Source organism: Tinamus guttatus, unplaced genomic scaffold (genome assembly GCF_059628265.1).
Source record: "Tinamus guttatus ecotype Peru unplaced genomic scaffold, ASM5962826v1 Tinamus_guttatus_pri_ptg000423l, whole genome shotgun sequence".
Taxonomy (NCBI): Eukaryota; Metazoa; Chordata; class Aves; order Tinamiformes; family Tinamidae; genus Tinamus; species Tinamus guttatus.
The window spans coordinates 430,847-455,455 of NW_028288957.1; the positions used below are offsets into that span (position 1 = coordinate 430,847).

The 24,609-nt window shown below is 48.9% G+C and overlaps 2 protein-coding genes across 3 annotated transcripts; both read right to left on the reverse strand.

Moving 5' to 3' along the window:
• On the reverse strand, nucleotides 1-7,352 carry GSR (glutathione-disulfide reductase). 2 transcript variants are annotated; one of them, XM_088531567.1, is made up of 13 exons: nucleotides 7,224-7,352; nucleotides 6,741-6,767; nucleotides 6,054-6,142; nucleotides 5,670-5,739; nucleotides 4,975-5,122; nucleotides 4,831-4,885; nucleotides 3,924-4,023; nucleotides 3,100-3,186; nucleotides 2,554-2,715; nucleotides 2,123-2,234; nucleotides 1,692-1,823; nucleotides 721-854; nucleotides 1-186 (listed from the first exon to the last, which is right to left on the reverse strand). In XM_088531567.1, exons 1-13 carry the CDS (start codon nucleotides 7,350-7,352, stop codon nucleotides 37-39), a joined length of 1,395 nt encoding a protein of 464 aa, XP_088387693.1. In that variant the 3' UTR covers nucleotides 1-36. The 2 variants fall into 2 exon arrangements, with proteins under 2 accessions (XP_088387693.1, XP_088387694.1); XM_088531568.1 differs by lacking the exon at nucleotides 3,100-3,186.
• Nucleotides 7,353-7,940: 588 nt separating this feature from the next.
• Nucleotides 7,941-17,518, reverse strand: PPP2CB (protein phosphatase 2 catalytic subunit beta). Its single transcript, XM_088531569.1, has 7 exons — nucleotides 17,393-17,518; nucleotides 12,137-12,346; nucleotides 11,708-11,881; nucleotides 11,056-11,145; nucleotides 9,855-10,016; nucleotides 8,896-9,014; nucleotides 7,941-8,261 (listed from the first exon to the last, which is right to left on the reverse strand). The coding sequence occupies exons 1-7, from the start codon at nucleotides 17,492-17,494 to the stop codon at nucleotides 8,189-8,191; spliced, it is 930 nt and encodes a 309-aa protein (XP_088387695.1). The 5' UTR covers nucleotides 17,495-17,518; the 3' UTR covers nucleotides 7,941-8,188.
• Nucleotides 17,519-24,609: the final 7,091 nt, after the last annotated feature.

Genomic DNA, 24,609 nt, shown 5'->3' on the forward strand with positions numbered 1-24,609 from the left:
TTCAGCTGACGTCTCAGGCTCCTCGGGGCCACCATTTCAGCGCAGCGTCACCAGCTCTTCTGCAGAGGTAGGGTGAATGGCAACCGTGCTGTCAAAATTAGCCTTGGTAGCTCCCATTTTGATGGCCACAGCAAAGCCCTGCAGCATTTCATCGCAGCCCAGGCCTTGCATGTGTAATCCCACCACCTTGGAAGGGAAAAGGAGAGAGCAGATTGAGGAGGAGCTGTGGAGAGACAGCCCTGCTTTTTGCCTCACTCTCTGCACATGGAAGTTTGGCCAAGAGGCCTTGCTCAGCTCGAGGCCCTGGGTAAAGAGGGTAAACTCCAGATCTCCGGGAACTGGGAAAAGAAACATTTACCGTATCCAACCCTTCCTCAGGGAGCCAGCAAACATTTCCTACTAAGATTCTAAGAAAACACTCTATTCTCCAGCACAGTCTAGACTAAATACAGATGTCTGGTGTGAAAGTAGGTTTATCCAAGTCTCAGGCCTAATCCGTGCAGGTCAGAGCAGATCTTGGACGCCTTCCAGCCCTGAAACAGGCCAGCAGTGAGCATAGATCCAGGGAGAACATTACAAATCAGCAGTACTCCCAGCAGTGATGCTGGGAGGGCCACCATGCTACTCCAGGTGACAGCTGGACACACATGGCTGAGGGCTAAAGGACACCCCAGCCGCCTCCCCATGGCACTCGGATGGATCCCGCAGCCCCTCACGCACCTTCTCCTCCTTGCCAGCACAAACCAGTTTCATGACACACTTGCTCTTTCTTTCCGTGACTGCATGATACATGGGGGTAAATGAAGTGCTGTAGATCTTCACGTTCTCTCTCCCATGCACAGAAATGGCTTCATCTGGAACAGAAGACACTGTGCATCAGACGGATATGGAGGTGTTTGGAAAGATGAGTCAAAAAGCATCTTACAAGACTCGGACTGAGGACAGCTTTCTGAAGGTAAGTACGTTTCCTTAAGCAATAAAAGCCTGTTGGTGCAAGCATCATGGACTCTCACGGAGCGGTTTAAAGACCCCAGACTTCCAAAAAATACCCAGCAGCTATTGCCTGAAAACCAACTCTCTTTATTAGGAGCTTATCTCTGACCTTCCCCAAGGTACCCTCTTGTGAGATAGCATCCTTATTTTCATCTAATTGTACAAGACAAAATGGCAGCAGTAAAAACAGTAGTGTTTTTACGACAGCAAGGGTAGTCTACAAGAAACCATTTACATTTCTTCAATGTGAAGTTTTCTCCCCTTGCCATGTTACAGGTACGCCTTGCAGCAACCAGCTCACCTCTTCCCAAGGGGCTTCCAGAAATAAAAGACAAGCCACAGTCTGGCTAAAAAAGACAAGCATGTCCAGGAAGAAATTCCCAGCTCTCTCCTGTGAGTGTGTGAGCTGAAGCACTAACTATAGGGAACAGGAATTGCTCAGCAAGATCCCCGTCGGCCTCCTGTTACATCTGTTGACAATCGCTTAAGCTCAAGCCAATATTTGAGCTCATTCCACAGAAAAATCAGATCCCTTTTGAGTCAAACATGCTATTAAAGCAACAACCTTGAAGCATCTTCCTCCAATGTGGTGTCCAGAGGCAATTCTATCCCCTCCTCCTTTAAAAATGAGGGCTCGAAGAGCTGTCAACACTGAGCAGGGAACTGAAGTCAGAGCAGCACATCCATCCCATCCCTACCTTCGGTGAGGCCCACGGTCCCAATGGGCGGGTGACTGAAGACCACAGTGGGAATGTTAGAGTAGTCCAGCTTGGAGTCTGCCTGACCTCCGAAGAGCCTGTGCATGAGCTTTCTGCCGGCTGCTATTGCAACTGTGAAGAGAGAAACGGAGCCTGAGGCACCGCTCGGGCTGAGGGCAACCCGGCTGCAATGACCATGGAGGCACAGGCACACACACAGACATGCACGTGCACAGCGAGTTTATGCAGAGGGAAGCTGAAGAGACTGCTGAAGCGATCCTTCTTTGCAAGATCATCTTTGTCTGGCTCTGTCACCACGAGGAAATCCCTGCAGTTTTAGGCTCTTGGGGTCCTACTCTTGCTGACCAGGTAAGGTGAGGCAAGTCAGCACCTCCTCTCCAGGAAACAGCAAGGTGACACCAACACATTACCTGGCGTGAGGAGTGCTTTTCCACAGACATCCCCGATGGCATAAATCCCTTTCCTTGTGGTGTTCTGGAACTCGTCGACCACAATGTGACCTTTCGCGTCCACTTCGACACCCTGCCATTGGAAACAGCAACAGTGTTGGTGCGCACACAGAGCACTAGGGCACTTGAAAGGATCAGCCTTGCAGGAACAGAGCCCAGCAGAAATGCACAGACTTTTCATGCCTGTACAAGCCACCAGGAATCTCTATACATGCAGCATAAACCAATGAGTGTTTGTGCCAGTGACAGCAGGACCTGGCTCGACTTCAGAGCCAGTGCGGGGGCACGGCAGGCAAAAAATGCTGCTATGAGCTCCGGCTGGACGAGGGACCTTGCAGGGCTGGGACACTGCACGCTGGCATCCCCAAAACAGGGAAGGACAGGGAACTCACCACCTGGTGCAGGCCAAGCCCCTCCGTGTTTGGGACTCTCCCAACGGCCCACAGAAGGCAGTCCACATCCCGTATCACTCCAACCGTTGGCTTGTGGCCTGGCGCTGAGGATGTCACAGTCACATCCAGCAGCCCACCTGGGGACTTTGCAATTGTCTTCACCTGTGGAGATAAACAGCCAGAAGACAAGGTCAGAAGGTGCTGATGGCTTCCAGGGATGAGCATCTACTCATTGAAAGACCCCACGCAGTTTAGTCAGAGGAAGCTGAAATCATATTCCCCATGAACTAAGAGATGTCAAAAACCTCCTTGCTATCTCATGTTCTTGCTCATCTGTCACCACTAGCAGGACAAAGGCTGGGCCAATTTCCTTCCTGCAAGGTGTGTGGGGTGACACAGCGCAGCCAGGGTTGCGAAGGGCTCCGAAGCCCTCACTCCACAGGCAGGACACAGAGCGCAGGCTTCTCCTTTGGCACATGAGCGGTGCTTCCTCCTCGGGCCTCACGAGCAGCACGGCCACACAAGGGCAGTTTTGCAAGCCCATACCAACGCGTGCTTCCACACGTTCACTCCGGTGTTCTCCAGCTCCTGGGTGCAGTTCGAACTGATCAGCGAGTCAAACGTCCTCAGCACCTGGGCAGGAAGCCAAACGTCACTTTGAGACGACAATCCACGCGCAGAGGCACTGGCTGACAGTCCCATCCGCTGTCTAACTATGTTCTTGCCCCATCGACTCACAGATGTGTTGGTTCTGGTTCATAATGCAGGTTTTTCTGTTTGTTTGCTTTCCTTCCTTCTGAAATAAAGCTACGGAGAATTGGGCCAGCAGTGTGCACTTCTACCTCGATGCTCTATGCACAGGTTAGTGTTGCAGAAACACACTTGGCAGCACATCTATGCTCTACTGCCCTCCCAGAGACACCCTGCCTGGCTCTCACTCCACTGAGGGCCACTGAATAGCTAATGACATGTTCATCTACATCTCCATTTTCACCTTTTTGATGCTCTGAATTTCCCTAATCATCGCCGTAAAATTTAGAGGAGTAACTAGCCCTCCCATCTGACAGCACGCCTGCTTTTTGCCATTCCCCTCTGGTCTAGCTCCACGCGTTCCTGTTTGGTATCAAAACAGCAAATATGCACGAGTCTCTCCTCTCCAGCTCTCTCCAACTGAACCCTGTAACTCTGCAGCTTGCACAGATGCTGAAGAACCCACCTGATTGTGACTCTCAGGCTCATCCAGACCCCTCTTCCCACATTCACATGAGAAACCCTGATGCCCAGGAAACACCCAGCAATTCTGCTCTGCCTCAAAGGCCACGAGGCTGCCGCTGGCTGGGAGCAGCGGGGAGCACGGCCAACAGCAGTACCTTGTCGTGACGTATCAGCAAGGAGGACTCGGAGCCCAAGGTGGAAAGGATCCCTGCCATTTCTACTGCAATGTAGCCAGCACCAACAACAACACTGCGCCTGTGAGGAAGCAATGATACAATGCACCCGTGCCCAGTCTCGGGGTAACGCGTTCCCCCTGAGCCGAGAGCGCAAGGCGTTTTCCAGAAGCCACCCTGGCTCCTGCTCTTTGAAATGCACCTTTGCAGCCCTCCTCCTTCTTCCTCCTAGTCCTCTGATACAAGAGGAGGGTGCCCATCTGGCACTCGAGCTGCCTGGTGCTCACAACACAAACTTGCTGTTTCACCAACAAGGCTACCAACTCGGGTGCTGACCATGCTGTGCTTCTACCACCTTGCAACACAGTGGTTTCTAGCGTTGTGGTCGTGACCGAGCTGACTCGCATCCCTGTGGCTTCCTGAAATGACACTGTCACCTTCCCTCCCCCAGGGCAAGCACAGAAAAGAGGAAGAGCAGTGCCTGGAGCAGGCCAGAGGGGCTGCAAGCAGAACTTGGCACATTGCACTCAGGCAGGAACGTTATCCTGGTGTCATCCGGAGGTGCTGTGACCAGCCAGGCAAGGGCTGACAATGCCCAGGCCTTAAAAACATGGTCATTTTTCCTCCATCCAAAAAGCAGGGAGGCACCCAGGGGTGCTCCCAAGAACAGCAATTGAGAACAGCTCATCCGAGATAGCACAGTCGGTTGAGCCCTGTAAAACGGGAGACCCAGGCAGCCACCCAGCTCCGGGGCAGAGCCAAGGCAAGCCAAAAGGACCAGCACAAGCCCACAAGAAGAACCATCCCAGAGACACCGAGAAGTCACCGAGCACTGGGTACCACCTCCCTGCTCCCAGGCTCGCTGGCTGGAGGGAGAGCTCCACTTTACCTGGGCAGCTCCTCCAGATCAAAGAAGCCATCGCTGGTGATACCCAGATGGGCACCTGCAAAGCAAAGGCAACTTGCACTCCCGTCACAGCAAGTGTGCACTTACTGCCCACTGGAACATCTCTTGCACCGTGCAAAGACTTACCGGGAATTTCGCTTTCAAGAGGGACTGAAGGCTGCCCGCCGGTAGCGATAAGGATGTGAGGAGCCGTGTACCTTTTACCATTGACTTCAACTGTAGGCTCTGGATCAGCTGTAAACTTTCCATAGCCACGAATGATGTCAATGCGCGCCTAGGAAATAATTGTAGGAAATACAGTTATTTTATTAACCAGAGAACTAGATGCTAGAGACAACTAACAAATCCTTCCTGCCTACGTGTTGCCCAGCTACAAAAGGTAGATGAAAAAGTCTGTAAAGCTGGAAATGTCCATTCCTGGGAACAGTGCAGTGAGTGACAAATGCCATGCAATATCCCAACAGATGTTTGACACTCCAAAACCCCTCTCCAAGTTAAGCCATTATCTCCCCTCTTTTTCAGTCTGTCAAGCTGTCTCCAAAGCCACAGTAACTTTCCAGAGAGTTACAAGTAGGTCAGCTTCTGGGACTGGACACCAAATAGTTTCCCTGCTCTGCTTTGTAGAGGAAGAGTTCCTAGAGCAACCAACTGTTCAGAACAGGCCCTCGCTCTCACACTGATCCCACGGGGACAATTTCTAGTTACTGAAACAGTAAATGCAAAACAGAAGCTCAAATCAAAATCTCAGAGAAGTTCTCAGGGCGCTGGAAGGAAAAGGAGACCGATTCCAGACAAGGGTCATGGAATAAAAATGCACTCACCCTGCTGACATTATTTTCATAGATCTCATTCAGGCGTCTCACATAAGCATCACGTTTATCTTTAATAGTTCTATAACAAAGAAGTTTACGTTCACTACACAAGCGACAGATCACCGCTCTGCTGCAAAGCAAGCTCAGCATCCGTCCACAGCGAGCCTCAAGGCACAGCTCTGTGCAAAGCACGAGCTGGTCGCTCATTCCTGCCATGGGGATGCAGCACTGAGCAGCAGGCGCCCAATCGCTGCTTCCCGGAGAGGATGGGCCTGAGGCCTCCCCATTGCAGGGCCCGACACCGCGGGACAAGGTTGCCAGCGGGCACAAATGCAGCAAAACGCTTGCAGAGGAGCGCACGTAGGAAGGCAAACAGGGCGCTCCCGAGCTCACCTCCAGTTAAATCTGCTGCCAGCCACTTCGAAGCCGTAATCGGCGTGATCGTGGATGAACTCTGCGTGCACTGCCGTGTTCCACATCACCTGCGCGCGGAGAGGAGCTCGCTCAGCACGGGCAGCCCCCAGCGCTGCGTTTGGGACAGGCAGGGCTAATCCGGAGGGACGATCCGATTTCCAGAAAAGCCACACATGAAGACGGCCCCACTCCCACTGCCCTCAAACACCCCTTTAGACGCAGCCTGATACATTTTCCTCCACGGGCTTGTGCTGGGGCACAGACGTCAGGGCTTTTAGCTCAGCTGCAGGGCAGAGGTGCACGTAATCCTTGCAAAAGGACTGTGGTCAGCGACCCTGATCCTACAACCCACTCGTGAGGGCTGCAGAGCTGAGCACATGCGATGGGACCTCTAAGAAAAGCAACTCAGGCATCGGATTCTGCCTCGACATCCTGCTCCGGTGCAAGCACGCAGGAGACAGAAAGTCTATGAGACGGGTTTGCCCTCTGAATCATCCGCCTGCAAAGCCCCGGGCGCGCAAGGAGTCCAGGAAGGCTCCTCCGTGGCCTCCCTCCTACGGCTTTGGCTTCGTACCAGTGCACAAGCGCCTGTGCCAAAACAAATCCAAGGCTGAAGTGCTGCAAGCGCTCGGGCAAGGTGGAAACAACAGCAAAAACTGCCCTTACCTTTTTGGGGACGCAACCAACATTGACCTACAAGGGGGAAACAAAAGAGCGCATCTTAGCACAGTATGCGGGTTTGGAAAGGCCATGCTCTGGGAGGTGCGCGCATCCTACGGGACCACTCTATGCAACTGGTACCAAACCCCGAGAGGGAAAAAGCAAACAAATAAACAAACAAAACAAAGTAACTAGGACTTGGAGGTGATAAGTGCTTAGTCATCTTTGGCAACTCCGGCTGCTCCTTTGTCTTGCTTCACTTCCTCGAAGGAAAACGGAAAGACTTTGCTACTCGAGGCGTTTTTTCTCCCTTCCATTTAACGTTTCCCCTCCGGATAACAGCCGCGCGGAGAGCAGCACCCGCCGCCCCGCTCTGCGCCCCCCTCTCCGCTCCGTTCCGCACCGAGGGGGCGCGCGGGGGCACCCTGGCGCTCCCGCCCTGAGGGCACCGAGGCGCTCCCGGCCCGCCCCGTCCCGGCCCCAACTCACGCAGGTGCCGCCGAGGCGACGCGGCTCCACGAGGGCCACGCGGGCGCCCAGCTCGGCGGCGCGGCGGGCGCCCGCCAGCCCGCCCGACCCGCCGCCCAGCACCAGCAGCTCGTACGCGCCCGCCGCCATGGCCGCCGCTCCCGCCCCGCGCCGGCCCCGGAGCTCCGCCCCCCGCAGCGCCAGGCTCCGCCCCCTTGAAGCTCCGCCCCAGTAGGACCAGCCCCCGCCCCTCCCCGAGGCCCCGCCCCCCGCGGCGGCCCCGCCCCTCACCGAGGCGGCTGACGAGGGGAGAGTTTATTCGTTCCAATACACCGCGGCGAGCACGTCCGTGACAGCGAGACCGGGAAAGGAGGGGGGCAAAAAAACAGCGACAAAACAACGGAAAGAGGCGGGCGGGAGGGTGGTGGAAGCCACGACTGAAACCAAGCTCCGCACGGGGAAGGCCGCAGTGGCCCCCTCATGACACCCACCCCCCTCCCTCCCCTTACTTCCTTGCTCCAGTTAAGGTGGTCGTCATCCGATAAAACAAAAAGCGAGTGGCAGTTTCAGAAGTTAGTGTCCCTTGAAAATAAAACTCCAAACTCTACACTCATGCCGGTTATCCACTACAACTAAAAAGTTCTTTTTACAAAGAAGCATAAAAGGAGATGGAAGTGTTAGAGTTATCTTCTTTCTGGACAGTCCAGAATAGGGGAAAAAACAAAAAACAAAAAAAACCCACAAAAAACAATGACCACAAATACAGCAGGCAAACTGACTGTTGGACTGATAGGTATAGGATATATAGTGTTGTAAGGAATTCAGTCTCAAGTTGTGCTAAATGCTCTTCGTCCTCAGTATGGCACATTTTGGTCCATGATGGGGATTTTTAGTTGAGACGAAACCCGCTTTCTTACAGAGACGTGTAAATATTGTTGCTCTTTAAAATGCCAGGTGTACTTCCTTCTACGGAGGTTAGGAGACATTTATAGGAAGTAGTCTGGGGTACGACGGGTAACGTGAGGCTCTCCGCGACGAGGCGCCGGGTCAAACTGAAGGCTGTGGACAAGAGAAAGGGTTGGTTTCTCCCTCTCCATAGCAGGTATTTTGAAACACTACAGTGCCCACAAAGCTGCTCTCCTGCTCATCCCGGCTGCTCCCACACAGTGTGGTTCAGCCCTCCCACAACCCCGCAGCATCTAAATCCAGAGGACATATGAGGTCCCTCAAAATGACAACTGGTAGGAGGCAAACACGTCAGCCGACAAAAATTCTGTTTATGCAGTTAACGTCTCCATGGCCCATCTGTGCAAGGGAGGGCAGCTGGATGCAAAATTCACTTTCTTGCAAGCCTTTACAAAGCCTGGTAATACACCCAAAGAAACCCAAACCACAAAACAAACAAATATAAAATGATTTTATATTTGGGCAAAGGTGGGAATAACAGAATGCAGAAGCTCCTACTTTTCAAAGAGCAAGGAAAAAGAGGCATGGAGTAGCAAAGAGCTTCTAAGTGCTTAATTCACTACTTATTTTTAGATCATCTTGCAGGTAGAGCACACAGTGTTAAAGCCAAGCTGGTTTAAGCAGCTGGCTTTCTGCGGAAGACTCCCATCAAAAAGGATCAGGCTCTCCCAACACTGCAGAGACCTAATTAAATATAAAAGAGAACAGCCTGAGCCAGGTTACTCACAAGGAATATTTTAAAGTGTCATCTAGTTCCATGATAGCAGCCTGGTTCCCACAGCGGTAACAGTAATTGGGTGCACTGAAAATGGTAACCACGTTTCGATCGTGGCACCAATTATAACCCTGCCGGAAAAATCAAAGGAAAAAAAAGTTATTGTTAAAGCTCTGCTCTCAGTCCAGCTCCCAACTGCCTCCCAAGGCCCAGAAAGATAAAATACATCTGAGAAACAGTACATTTTCAAGTGCCTCCAACTGACTTAATCATCCTTTTAAAGAACACTCTACTGTAAAAGCAAGCTGTGGATAGGTAGCAGAAAGCTTAACTGCTCCACACAGAACACCATCCATCACATGTGTGTTCATCCATCTTGTATACAAATCATGCATAGCACCAGAAGAAAAAATAAAAGAGGGCTTAAAATAAGCCTTCAGATCTAATTTACTAAGTACTGGAATCACTGCTTTACAGAGGAGAGACTTCTGACACATGTTACTACTTATAGAGGATCTACTTGAACCATATTTAAAAATAAGTCTGCTCCATTGACCCACCTGGCATTCCTCCAGGAAAGCACACAGGAATAGCCTATCAACAGCCCAAATTAGAGCTTAATCCCCGTCACGTCTGACTGCTCTCTATTAGGACAGCCTATTTAATACAGCAGTGGAGAAACTGTCAGCATTTAAGTAGATTATCACTTCCACGTGCGGTACACGGCAGGATCTCTTCAGTCATTTACTGGAAAAGTGAAGAGAGAAAAAAAAAAGGGGGGGGGGGGGCAACTATCCCTTCTTTCGGCAGCAGCAGTTTGCAGCACTGCATTCCACTTCGCTTGCTATTTTCACATGATAAAAATCCCTCTTCGATATGTGCCTGCTTAGCATTTGAGTGACAGTGCCTGCAAACTCACTGGTGGAAGATCCTAGAGTCAAATCACACAGCGCAGAAAGCCCCTGCCCTACCTCCATGACAAGTTGGTGAGCACGGGAGACCAGTGTAAGACCATTGGCATGGTTAAAGGTTTCAGAAATATCTTGCCCAAACGTGTAGCCAGCACCACGAGGAGATATTCCCCAGCCACCACGATCATCTGGGTCCGACCACAACAGATCACACATAGGACCCTAGGAAACAAGATCAGCATTCCCCATTAGATATCCTTTTATTACTTAGGCAACCATACCAAGCCCCTTTTACAGTGTATTCTGTTTACAGTAAAAAGGCTTGTCAGCATTTTATTCTTCACACATAAGCCACACGTAAGTGTTTATGTATCATTATCACCAGTGAGTTACTCAGTGTATGGATCAACACCCTTTCACAAGAAGGGACCTGTACACAGCTGATAAAGAAGGCCATGTAATCAGAAAACTGTTCCCACCTCCTCCTCCTCCTCGCACCCCGTTTAGGATTGTACTTCAGCTAGTATAAGCATTAGGAAGACACAGAGAGCGCTTGCACATTCTCACTCCTGACACTCCATATTAGCAATGCCCACAGGATGGGACACAGAAGACCAAGGACAGGCAAGGGGCTAATTACACCAGCCATGCTGCAATAAATCAAAGCAACAGCAAGGACCTGCAGAAGGCCACAAGCCATTCACAAGATGGATGTTTAATCTTCAGCATCTCCCCTGCCAGGGGATTTACTATTCATTTGATTTCCTCTCCTGAACAGAATTGCTAGACATGTCACGCTGGGAACAGCCTGGTAGCCCCCCCAACTTTGGCAGGCCGGAAGGAAGTGATAGTGGCCACAGTGAGTCAGGACAGAACAAGAAAGTATCATCTGGGGAGCGACATGGGGACATGACACAGCTTCACGTGACTACAACGTGTTCATAATCAAGTGTGTGAGCGGGACAAAGGTTTTGCCCTGCCAAACACACGCAATTCTTCAAGATTGTGCTACAGCCAGAAAGAGCTGTGAAAACCCCACAGCTCTAACTGCTCTAGAGCAGTTCTGCAGACTGCTCTAACTGGCGCCTATTGACTAGGGTCTGTTTTGCCCAAATTAATGTTTGCCTGCTCTTGCTCTAACCAAGAAAAGAGTCTGCTGTGCAACATATCTCATTGTGTAAATGGATTTCAAAATGTGGCTGCACTTGCACTGTTGGCTAGCTAATATCTAAAAGTAAAAGTACATTTCCCTTCTTGTTACCTCATGTGGAACTTCCTGCAGGCGGTCCAGAGCCCTGATATGATCCAGTGTATCTATCGATGGAGAGAGGCCACCATGGAGACAGAATATCTGGTCCAGAAAAGAGACCAATCTAGTCAGTGCATCTTGTTACTGGAAAAGTGATCTCACAAATAGCAATGTGAAACACTATTTCAAGTACAATCTTCTTGCCTCACAGCAAAGCAATCAGATTTAATTCCAGGGGATGGGAACAAAACTAAAGGGCTACACATTCCATACAAAAGTCAGAGGAGCAGCAGAGGGAATATTCCTTCTGTTTCAAGAATATCTTCCCTCACAGCAGTGACTCAACTCACACGTAATAGATCATGCCAAGGGTCTCCTGCTTGTTGGGCAATCATTAAACTGTGAAACATCCACTGTTCCTTTGTGAGCAAAGGCCTTGCTGCTCTGTCAGCTTGTAATAATAGCTGATTTAATTGAACAGTTTTTAAAATTATTCCCACCACCCCCAATAAGTGAATGAGCTTTAAAGCACACTGCCTACAAGCTAAGGGAGTTGTTTTGAGACAAGTCACATACAGGTCAGACAACATTGCCTGTATTTTCTCCATCTGATCTCCTCTTTATGGAATGGACAACTTCCCTCATTTAAGACCCAAAAACTTACCTGGCCATCTACTAGAGCCGTAAGCGGAAGGTAATCGAAGAGATCTGTGAAATACTTCCAGACGTTGGCGTTTCCATACTTGCGCAGGCATTCATCGTAGAAGCCGTACACTTGTGTAATCTGTCTGCTTTCGTGATTTCCCCTCAGTATTGTAATGCGTTCTGGGTAACGCACCTAACGATGAAGAAAACATTACTTTATTTATATTATTACCAGCATAAGCATGGTGCAGTCCACACAGAAGGAAACACTAGTGGTAATTTTCAGAAGCATGGTAAGTATGTAGCTCTTATACAAAAAACATGTGTCCATTAACATTCAATTATCACATGTGTAGATCAGTGTGAATTCCCTCTCCCAGAAAAGCAGTCTGTTTAAGTCTAAGACTGTTAAAAAAAATAAATAAATAATAAGGTTGTCTGTCCATACCTTTAATGCTACTAGAAGAGTTACTGTTTCCACCGAGTAATAGCCTCTATCCACGTAGTCTCCCATAAAGAGGTAATTTGTGTCCGGTGATTTCCCACCAATTCTGAAGAGTTCCATAAGATCATGGAACTGACCGTGGACATCCCCGCAGACGGTGACAGGGCAACGTACCTCTTGCACATTTGATTCCTTCGTAAGAATTTCTTTAGCCTAGCAAGAGAAAGATATTTAGCATTAAGAGCCAAGAAGCTTCTCTATAAGCCAACTGCAAACTCATTCCACAGTGTTCACATGGCAACTCTAATTTCACTCTCGTTGTTCAAGCTGATCGCTGGAAAAACAGGTTGCTGGAGAAGCCAAGTGCTTTCTACAAATTACTGTGGAAAGAGATAAGCAAGTTTGTTACTGTAAGGCCAGGTCATTAGGACTTTATTAGTACTACAAGCAACAGCAAACAAACTTAATCGCTGATAAGTTAAGGCACACTGAAAATTATTGGCAGACTCAAAATCAGCGGCACTGGGACTGTTGAGACTGGCAAAGGTTGAACACACTGGAAGGCAAACTGCGCTCTACAATGGCAAAGTCTTGAAATGTTTCAAACAATAAGACCATAATTTCTTCTGGAAATCTGCTTTCCTAATGCTCAGCAATTCACTCAATTTCCCTCTACTTTCAATTAGACACTAAGCCTTCCTAGGCCTCTACAGAAGTATCAAGAGCTCTGCAAACAGCTGTAAATTAACAGGTTACCTCTCAGTCTCCCCTGGAATTAGCTAAGTGCGAACACCAAGATTCCTTTGGATATAAGATCTCTCATTCCTGCAGTTCTCCTGTGCCTCCTGAATCTTCAGACTTTTTTTTTTTTTTTAAGTGCAGGCAAAGCACTATGCCAGCACATTTCATTAATCTCATGGGCATGGTCTTAAGCAAAATCTTAGTTTATTAAAATATATATATATACACATATATATATATATTAGTCTCTTCACAGGTCTCTCCATCTACATGTTCAACATAGCTTAAGTTTGCTTATCTCAACTAATTGGGCACAAAGTCAACTACTCTTCGGCTTCTCGATATCAAGAAGCTTTTATCTCAAGTACCATCGTTTTCCTCTGACTACCACAGTCCATCCCACGTCCCATGGGAGGAACAGAGCTTAGTCAGTCATCCTGTCCTCCACCAGCCTCTGCAGAGGCAGATCTGTGCCATGGAAACAGCGCTTCGAACGGCTCCTTGCCTCTGTATCTACTAAGGGAGCTCAGCGCTCCGTCACAGAGATGCTGCCAGGGAAGGCTCCGCGTAAAGAAGCGACTGTCACTCAGCAGAATGGCACTGAGCTGCGTGTGCCTATTCGGCGGCTCCTGGGGCAGCCCCAGCTCTCCAGAGACACCGCGCTTGCTCATGGCAACACTATCTGAAAGAGATAACGGGAATCACGCGTCAGCAAACGGAGCCTTTCTCAGCTCTTTCCAGCAGCACTGGGTTGCTAGCCAGATCCAAGGCTCCTTTGGAGAGGGACAGCTCTGCTCTTGCTTCAGTTCCCAAGGATTCCTCATGTTAACTTGCACAGAACATCACTATTGGCACAAGTGCTATTTCTCCAGCCCAGGGCGCTCTTTGCCTGACAGTTTTCAAACCCTCTTCCTAGCAGGAGAGTCCAACAATTTCTAAAGGCAGGACACGCATCCAGACAAGCAAAGGGAGAGGCAATCTAAACATGTGGAGCCACAAGCAGCTTCACATCCCCTACCTGACTGACATCAAAATGATGATTTAGGTCCCACCTGCTATTAACAGAAGGAAAAAGCTGATTACAGGAGATTTTGGCACAGGACAGAAGGCAATTCTGGAAGATTCACTTATTGCTTATGGAAGATCACTTCAGTCTGAAGCTCCCAGGCTTTTAATTCAAGATCTGAGAAAACAGCCACCAATTTCCTGACCAAAACTCAAACCAGCAGCCACTCGATCAGCTGGGAGACACAAAATCAGAATGCCAGTTGGTGTGCTGAGGCTATTAAAGCCTCATGGATCCCCAGGGAGCTTGCCCTGAAGGAGAACAAGCAGCAGGGCGAACACTAGTTACAGTCTCTCCAAATCAAGAGCAAAAATCAGAGGGGTGGAGCTGTCCTGCCCTTCAGCAGAAAGGCACCAGAAGACACTCAACAACCCCTAGAGTGACCCAAAAGAAAACTGCCAACACACACAAGGCTCATAGAGGGACACATACTAGCATAACCTGGGAAGAAATCACAGGAGAGGTGAAATGCTCCTGGTCACAACTCAACACAGCACCTGGGATTTAGCACTTCGAACAGCATCCAGAAGGCTACCTAGCTTAATCACTCTCACTAATGTCACCAATAAGTACAGGAGAATTTACAAGCTCTTTCTATGAAACTTGGAAGTGAAATGATCTCACAGGGCAGCAGGGTCGTAGGTACATGCTTAGAACAGCAATATTCCCTACAGCATCAACTGGCTCCTCACTTTTACAATCATCATTTGGTAACTGTGCAAGAAATTCAAGCCCTCATTAGCCACCAGGATCCCCAGCTTCCACTAACTCACAGTACAAAGCTCTTCAGCTGCTGGCAGCAGCGAGACTGTAACCTCTTCTTCCACACAGAAACAAGAAGGAAAAAAAAGATTAAGCTGCAAGGAATGACATGGTGATGGATGGATGGCTGCCAGCATTTGAGACAGCCTTTTACTCGCTTTCTTTTAAACCCACTTTTATATGCAATGATTTTTTTTTTCACCAAAGTATTTGGAATTAGGCTGGCGCTCTCAGCTGCCTGACCTGCATCAGGATTAATTTGCTGACCCAACATGAACTTTAAAACAAAAGGCAAGCACCTCAAGGTTTCCCTGTCCCAACTTGGGACCACTTCCTATTAAACGAACCCAAAGCCTTGGCCTTATAGCCTGACCTAAGGTCCCCCCGTCCCCTCCCCCAAGAAAAACCCCACAGTTCATATGGGGCAGCGGCACCTATGCCATATCAAAGACAGCTCCCTAAAGCAACACGACGCTGCTGCCAGAACCCATGTTAATAAATTTAAAGAAAACACAGGCACAGATACAAAAGTTGCCATTGCACCTCTGCAGTCATAACCCAAGAGAGCTCTAGGTTTTCGCTTCCTATTTAGAAAGGGTGGAAAATAGTTTTAATAGCCTTCTTCTGTAAGCACAGTCTAAGGGTGGTGTTAAGTAGCATGAGGCATTTGATGCCACTTCCCTACGTGCTGCAACACTGCTAGCAAAGCGTGCAGAAATGAGAAATCACAAATGTTTGCCCTTCGGTTATCGTTTCAATGTCAGCATGATTTTAGTTAGATTTCATTTTCCAGACCAGCAGAACCGGCAACAAGCACTTTCCTATTTTCTTTAGATGAAATCTTGGTTAACTGCACTAAGGACACAGACACGTAGCTGCCAAAATTATGGCATAACTGGAGAGCTAGAGCGTTCGACAGAACACGATTTTACAGGTGAAAACTGCAAGACCTCTTAGAGTGCAGGATATTTGGCCTGCCTTAAGCAAGCCTAGCTACGTCCCATCTCTTCCTCATTGCTGGCGACTGTGCCGGCAACTAACTGAAGTGCAAGACACTTAGAAAGTCTTGGAGGGTTGGGGTTTTTAAAACATCATTTTGCATTTCTGGCCTTTTACCACTAAACATTTGCACAGATCTAACCCAGAGACATGAGATACTACATGGCTTGGCCTTTTAGAAAAGAGTCACACAAAAAGGAGGGCTTAGAACTACTTTGGGCAAAGTTTGCAAGACTTTCTCCAAGTGTTGCCACAGATGAGCAAACTCAAGTAGCTTTCTGGCAGAGCTGCTTCACCCTGACAGCAAGGCTACAGGTCCAAGTGCTTTAAGCTCCCTTCTGCTGCCACCCTAAGAAATTTAATAAGCAGAGTAAGACTGTGGCAAAGCATTTACTTCATATCCAAGCTGTTTCAATCAGTTATCAGCGCTTCCCTGAGTACGAGGCACTGCAATACGATACACTAAAGTTAAAAGGAAACAGGGCAGTGCCACTACTTCAGAGCTCTTACCCACCACGCAGATGAGAAACATCCCCTTAATGTCCAGCTGTAGCCCCAGCTTAATGCTCTAAGCTGCCACTCACCCTATTTTACTGTGCATTCCACAGAGCCACCAACACCACCACCAACTGATGGCACTATCCTTTGGTTTTCCAAATAGAGAAATGACAACTCCTTAATTAGTAACACAACCAGAGGAGGAGAGCAATGCCCTTCATCTACCACCCTGCTAGTTAGTTCAGCAATTCTCAACCAGGGTACAGAAGAAAGTAACAAAGCTGTTCAGCAAAGCTACTGAGAAATCCCTGCACAGAATACAGAGAGTAAGGAACAAGTTATTTAGTCACCAGTGGAAATCTGTCACAAGCAGCAGGTAGGTATCAGCAAAGTTTCTGCCCCCAAGAGAATGCAGCAAGACACAACACACAGCAACCTTAAGTTCACTCTCTCTCCCATCTAACTCTCAATTTATCAGTTCAGGAAAGGAAGCTGAGAGCTTCTTCAGACAGCTTGATGAACAGCGATGGCCTCCACTAACCAGGCAAATAAGTAAAAAGCAAACAAAAAGAACAGTCTTTGCTAGTAATATTATGAGCATGAGTACCTCAAGGCCTCTACTGCCTTGCAAAAAAAAAAGGCAATTTTCAATCAGTTGTGGATCGTTGTACTGAGAAAGTCTTCACAGGCAGTGAACTTAATAATCAACATTCAGTGCATGGATAGAGACATAAAATCTCTTAAGGGCACAAAATGGACAGGCCCAAATGAGAGGCTGTTAAAGGACTATTCAGAGAACAACCTTTAAAAAAGCAGATAACACCCTCTATTCAACCTTTTTTTTTTTTTTTTTGCTCAATCTTAGCCCCTCTGTCCTCAGGGGGGGCTCTCTTTAGAGGGCAGTGCTACAACCCATTTTCCATCACCTACTGTTTGCCTAAGTTGCTCACTGGATGTCACAGAAGCCGTCCTTGCTGATATGGAGCCCCCTTTTCCACAGGGAGCTGCTCTACCTAAGGGGAAAGAAACCCGAGGAACAACGAAAAGCCGCTGAAACGCAGAAACAGGTTTTTTTTTTCCCGCACCCACGACCCCTGGGCGGCTGTCAGGGACACAGACGCGAAGGACAAGGCCGCATCGTGCGGGTGACCGCCCGCTCACGCTCCCGCCGCCTGCGCCAGCGCGGGCCTCACCTTCTCGCAGAGGCTGCGGACCTGGCTCTCGCTGAGCTGCCGGCACTCGTTCAGCTGCTCGATCCACTGGTCCAGCTCCTTGGCGAAGCCCTTCTCCTCCATGGCGAGGGCGGCGCGGCGCCAGGCCGCGGGGGCAGGCCAGGCCGGGCCCGCGCCCGCCGAACGGTCGCGGCGCAACCTCCGCGCCGAGGCCTGCTCCGCTCCCCGTAATGGCGGCCCCCACCCGGCCTCTGCGCACTTCCGCTCCCTTCCCCCGCAGCACGCACGGCGTGACGCACTTCCGGGCCGCGGCGGCGCACGCGCACCACCCCTTCCCGCCGCCCTAACGGTCGCGGCTCGGCCGTTTTGGTGCCGTGGAAACGCTTAAAACCAGGAATTCCCGTCGTAACGCAGCGTGCGGCTGCTGCTCTCCTTTATTTCCCTCAAAGTGAGGGCTGAAATCGCAGAGATAGCGGCTTTTTTTTTCCCCTCCCTTTTGAAGGTGTAAGTAGCGGGTGATCGTTATGACCGTTAGCTGTCCCTCCCCGCCTGTGGAGGGAACGCCCCAGCGGTTGAAGGGACAAAGGTTCGGGGCTGCTGGCACTGATGGGAGAAGCGTTTGTGCCCCTCATGCTGCTTCGGGTCACCCTTCAGCTGTTTCCGTGAGTGTTCTTCCTCAGCCGCAGCACCTAGCAGAGCAGCTAAGCCTTTTTTTTTTTTTTGGAAGGGGAGGACGGGGTAGGCAGGCGAGTTTTTTGAGCCCCTTAAGAAGGTCTCGATTTCCCCCAAGGCTGCGGCTAACCGACATGATCAGCTCTGTGCGAGGCTTTTTAAGGGACAGCTTGCGGTGACCCAGGCTGCCCAACGAGGAGCCTGGTGCTGAGCACACTCTGTCCATGACAGAAGTTGTTCCATTCCCTCTAAAAAGAAGGAAACACTGTGATGAGCTTCTGAACCTCCTCTGGATGGAGAGCCTGATAAACACAGGAAACAGGGATACTGTTGCCAAGCTTTAGCAGAAGGGCAATATTTCAGCTGGGATCATAATAAACATAACAAAAATAATGATTTCTGTATATATTATTAACTCCTTTACAATTTTGTGGAGCAATGCTATAAGATTGCCCTGTTTATACGGTGTATATAATGGCAAACACTAAGTTACACTATGAATACCATACCATTTAAAATACTATATAGAATTTAACACACTCAGAAATGGGTTGTCTGTTCCATGGTGTACCAAACGCAGCACAATCTAGCTTAAAAGCTGGTATTTTCTTCATCTCTTGGCCACCTCTTAAATGCTTCAGAACTGTGAACATTTCTTTTTTACTGCCACAAGTTGAACTCTTATTTCTTCTTCTGAAAGCTGTGGACAAAAGTTTTTATATTTTCCTTGTTTCTAAAAATGCTGTTAATCCCGTTTTTTTTCTCTCACTTCACACAAACAAATCTCCACTCCCTTTAATGTCTTCTGCCTGCAAGGGTAGAAGTCATTTATGTTGTCACACGCTTAAAAAAAAAAACACTATTAACAGCTGATGAGAGTCACTTGGAATAAAGCTGCAGATATTTAAGAGCAAAATGATGATGTTTATTACATTGCTAAGGTCCAGAGCACTGAGTATGTGAGACTCAAAATGACCGTCCAGACAGCAGGGACTGAACATAGTGCTCAGGGCCAAATTTGGAAATAAAGCCGACAGAAAGTACTTTGTATGTAAGAAGCTGCTGCCTCCTAACATTTTTGTTTTCCTTTATTTCACTGCTTCTAATCTGCTGGCATTCCCTAAAAAGCCACTTACAATAATTTATAACAGGAGCAACAGCAGGTAAAGCGGAGAGTAAATCGGATAAAGCTCACAAACAAAACCCCACAAAAAAGCAAGTGTTTCCACACGTCCTACCAGAGCATTTAGGAACTCCTCAGAGCCTTCGCAGAACGCGCTTTCCCACCTGGTGACCCACATATCTTACTGTGACTGCTGCACGTGGCAGGCATTGCCCGGGCTCAGTTTTGGACGTTCCTTACATTCATAGTCGTATACCTGTTTTTTAAGGAGAAAAATATCACAGCAGTGAAGTCATTGCTTCTAGCAGGACTAAAAGGTGGTGAATCAGGACAAGTCCTCGCGCTAGTGTCACTAAATACATTTTAATAAGCTCACGAGAATAAAGAAATGATTTATTTTTGATTCTCTTTTAAGAGCGCAGCACATCATCTTCAGCTGCAGTTGTTCATCTTTGCACCTCACTCTTCCCGTAGTTTCTTGCATCTCCGACTGTGCTGCTCAGCTGGGACGAGGCCGGTGTCCCCAAAGCCGCAACAAGCCCTCAGGTCTGACGAGCCCTCCGGCAGCCCGCTCCGCGTTTTGGGTGGAAAACACCTGAAATAAAGCGGTTTGGCCAAGGACACCTGCTCACCACCTCCACACACATCACCCATCGACACGGATAGATTCCGGCAGTTTTAGCCCTAGCTCTCCCATGGGCTCTTCTGAAACATTCACCAGAGATCTGGACACATTTTTAAGGCAGCAAAAAGCCCCTCAATGCAGCAGTCTGTCACCTTTTTTTTTTTAACTGAAGAAGTTAAAAAGGGGGAAAACATGTAAACCCAAAGGTGTTGCAGCAGATTTTGTTGGACAACAAGCACAAATCGGGAATCATTCATTCCTTTTATTTAATCCACTCTGTTCACTCGTTTAATCCCTGGAAACGCATGTGAAAACGGGTTTCTTGGCCCGCTGTAAATACTACTTACCAATGTGATGCCTCTAGTGCTAGACACAGAGCTCCCGTTAGTGCGTTGCAGTATAAGGAAACACCGGAGTTTTATTCACCGCGTGAAGCGGAGAGGAGTCTGCCAAATCTCGGCCTGCTACTGACGGCAGCTTTGGGCTGACGCTTTCAGTAAGCTCCTCTCAGTACATCTTTTCATTCCCAAATTCCAAACTCTGGTTTCTGAGATCGCTTAAACCTCAAGAAATCTGTTAGCAACAACTTAATCTCTTAACCAGGAAGCAGAAAGAAACCAGCAATCCCTCCGTTGCGCGCTCACCATATAGGAAAAGAGGAAAAGAAGATACAAAACTGAAATTATTTCCTCTCCCGGGCAGATACACATTTTCTTGCCGCGTTCACAGCAAGCAGCCAGGCAGGGGATGCTATAAAGACACCGAAGCAGCAGGTCCTTGAAGTAGGCACCCAAGAAACCAGATGATAATAAGCAGACCAGACAGTTAAGACTACACAAGTAAGCAAATTTATTTTCAGACGGAACAAATATTGTGGCAAACAACGATATGCAAATCCAGTTGGTAACGGGTAAATACCGGACTCGGTTTTCAAAGAGATATAAAACATAGTCAGACTTCCTCTTGTCCAAAAAGCAGCTCGCGTAGGGGCTTGGGGAGGGGGAGCTGCTGGCTCCCTTCATCCGACCGTGCTGGGGTTAACTCCAAACACCTTCAGCTCTAGGATCCCCAACATGAAACCCTTTTGTGAGACGACCTCCTTCCCACCAGCTCCTACTGGATTAACCTCCCCCCCGGCCAGATCTGCAAAACAGGTGGGATGAAATTGCCTCCCGGCAAAACCAGGGCCTCCTGGAGCTGCTTTCTGGAAAGGCCAAATAAAAGCACACATAGAAATCGTCGGATTGTCAATGATACTTGGAAACAAATTCAAGTTTATCGCTGCGTGTGTCTTACGTCATACAAACAGATGGGAAAGACGCGTAGACTCGGGGCCGCGATGAGCGGCGTGTCCTCAGTTGGAGTCCACGGGAGCACCATCAGATATGGGAGAATTAGCACCACTGGTTTGTGGGACCCAACTGATGACACGCGCCATCGGGAAACCCGGCATGGGTGGCGGGGCGCGGGGACACGGGACAGTCCGTTATAAACAATACAAGGCAATTTATGAGTTTTCATACAGTACAATACAGCCACTGATCAATTCACCCTTTCAGTACAGTACAGGACAAGTAACACTTTGCACCCTGTTAACACTAGGAACGGCCACGTCCCTCGCGCGGGATTCGGGCGGGCGGGCGGCAGCGGCGGCGCCGGGCACCTGCCCTCAGAGCCACCGCTGCCACCGGCTCCCTGGGCACCGGCGTCGCCCCAAATCCCGACCACACAGGGGGTGCCGACCGCCCCCCACCTGCCGCTGAGCCCGTAGGAAAAATCTCGTTTTTGAAAACGACGTTCCCAAATTTGCGCTTCCTGCGGGCCAGCTGCGGTAACGAGAAGCGCCGGGAGGGCTCGGGGCTTCCTCCTCTGCCCAGATGCTCTCACGCAAGTTGGGAGGGCACCGAAGCACCCACAGAATCTGCCTCCCCGATGCCCCCGCCGGCCAAAGCCGCCCCTTCCCTTCCCTTCCTTCGGCATAGTGAGAACAGGGTCCACTGGGAAAGTGCTAAGTTACAGTACATTTGCATTTTTATATGTCGACTATTGAACAGCAAAACAGCTTGTTTGAGAACAGATTCAGTATCGTACAGTAAAGTTCACACTTAATTCTTCACCGTTTCTACACTGGTAACACATGCATTTTATTTCCAGTATTTTAATGCCAGTAGGACTGACATCCCTCAGAACAATGATCTAACATGAAACAAAACTTCCCAAGGAAAATAGTAAGCATCACAGAAGTCTCAGAAAACCTGTTAATCAGCATCACAATGTACTCAGATTTACATTTAGGATTCTTCATGCCATGACTTTAAAACACCTTTTGGTTAATATCCTGAAAAAAAAAAGAAAAAAGAAAAAAGAAAAAAAGAAAAAAAAGGAACAGCTGGGGGAAAAAATATATATCCGTATATATCTATGCATATGCACACATACACACATGCACATGCAAATGGGTGCATGGGTATGTGTGCGTTTGGGACAGCTTCCTTCTATGCACGACTTCTTAATTTTTTTTTTTTTGAAAAAACTTGACTGATTTCATCTTTATGCGTCTGAAATACTTTCCTGAAAGAACTCTAAGCTACGGGAGGAAATTTAAAAAGTCTCCTAAAAAGAAATGGTCAGTAAAGCATAGCCTGGGCACTGTTACAATGTGAACTAAAAAGAAACTCTAAATCACTAAAAGAAAATTTTGCCCTCTTAAAAGGTTCTTCCAAAGAAAGAGGTGCTGTGCTCTAGGTGACATTTGGGTTTCAGGTTGTGCCATGCAGTGGGAAACACTCATTTTTAGTCTCTGGAGAGCAAGATGCCAACTTGAAGGGGCAAAAAAATACACCTGTGGGGGGGAAAAAACAAAAAACAAGCAAAAGACCTGGTGTCTCTTCCCCTTTCTCACAAGCTTCATTTCAAAGACTAAATGAGACCAGGGTTACAACATAAAGCCTGAATTTTAACAAGTATAAAACTACATCTTAGCGAAAATGAGCAGGAACTAGGTTGTAAGTCACACAGTTACTTTTTGGTAACTGTGGTTGCCAACTTTGGTCCTAGTATCCGCTATAATTTGAGGGCTAAGGTCTGGCAGCATTGCCGGATAGGATTTCTTTAAAGCTAAATTTGCACAGTTAATTTGGCTTGAAAGAAAAAAAAAAATCTGGATTCTACTTAGCATTAGCGCTTCAAAAATTCAAAGGTATAGAGGATATGAGCACAACACTTGAGGCTGCTCAAGGTTTGTTGTTCTTTAACCACTTCCACTTCTGACTGAATACCCAAACCCAGAAAGGTCTATTGAAGGGAAAAGCTTCAACTGAACCCAAGCAAAAACATCTTCCCAACCTGGAGTTGGTCAGGTAAAAAATAAACGCTTCATCTGCTGGAAGAAACAAACCCAGTATTCCTACTTGCCCTTTTTCCAAAGGTTGTTTCCATCATGTCCGCTTGCTAGCAGCGAAGGACGTGGCCCAAGTCGCTTTTCTCAGCGCACACGCATCCTGTGACTGACTGCTGCAAACAGCGGCCCTTACCCATCACGGTCAAGGATGCTGCCCAAAACGGCTTCCACAGACGGTAGCAAAGCGGGACGCAGAGGAGCGCGACAGGCGGCTCTCCCCACGGACAGGCAGCGGCTGCGGTGCTGCACAAACCCCTCCGCGTTCGCAAAGAAGCCAACGCTACCAGCGGGCTGCGAGCTTAAAGACGGCCAACCTGGAGGAGTCCACGGTCAAGACGACAGCCCCGCTTCGGCCCCCGAGGATCCCCGCTGCGACTGCTGCTCGGGACAAGCTCTCAGCTCAGGCTGCCAAGCGCCCGTACCTCGCTGCCACGCAGGCCGAGCGGGCTCGGAAACGCACGTCAGACGCACTCCCTAGTGCAAAACCCGGTGAACTCCCACCACCACTTTTGCTATTCAACAGCAAACCCCGCTGTCATTATGCTCTGCCTCCTGCATCACCCAGAGTGATTTCCTCAGAACCGCCTATCGCAGGTTCAGCCCACACGCTGCCTCGACAGCGCGTTCGGCACAGGCACAGTGATGGCTTTTATTGCAATGGCTTGAGCACAGTCTTTATCGACACCAGCATCTACACGGGGTTTTAACTTCGTTTCTCAGCAACCCCTCCTGACAACGAAGGCCAAGTTCTCATGCCAAAATCACAAGTACCTGCCACATGCTTCTCGCTCTGGTTCCACGTCACATCCCGCGGGCTGTGCAATTTGAAGTATAAAATATACAATCTTGCACCCTCTCGACCCCCCTGTGCAACCCCTCCTGTATCTTTGGTGATTTAAAAACCATGTGCTTGGTCCTCTGGGTGACCTCTGAGTTCAGAGCAGCCAAGTCCACCCAGACACCAGCAAGTCAAACGTTTCGTTCCGTTACTTAAAATCAGTTCCCATAGGTTTATTCCCCTAATTTATAAAATCGCTAACAGATATGTAACGGAAATTAGGCACCAGATAGTGGTCACGTACTCCTCAAAATGACCTTCTGACAGCCCCCAAACATTAATCTTGCCACGCATCAGAGGCTGCATGGACTGGGAAAAAACAAACGCCTCCAAACTCAGTGCTAATAGTACTTAGAAAAGTGCAGTGCTCAATATAGTCAGGAGCAAAGTGACTACTAGTACTTAAAGTGCTAGTTTTAAAGTCGGTTTGGTTCAGTGTCCAGGACGCGGGGAAAGCGCGCAATGAGGAACACTGAGCGCCACGGCGGCGCGTGCCGCAGCCCAGAGCGCTGCCGCCCGCGGACGAGCGGGCACCTCGCGCCGAGGGGCCCAGCAACGGACACGAACCACTCGGGGGAGC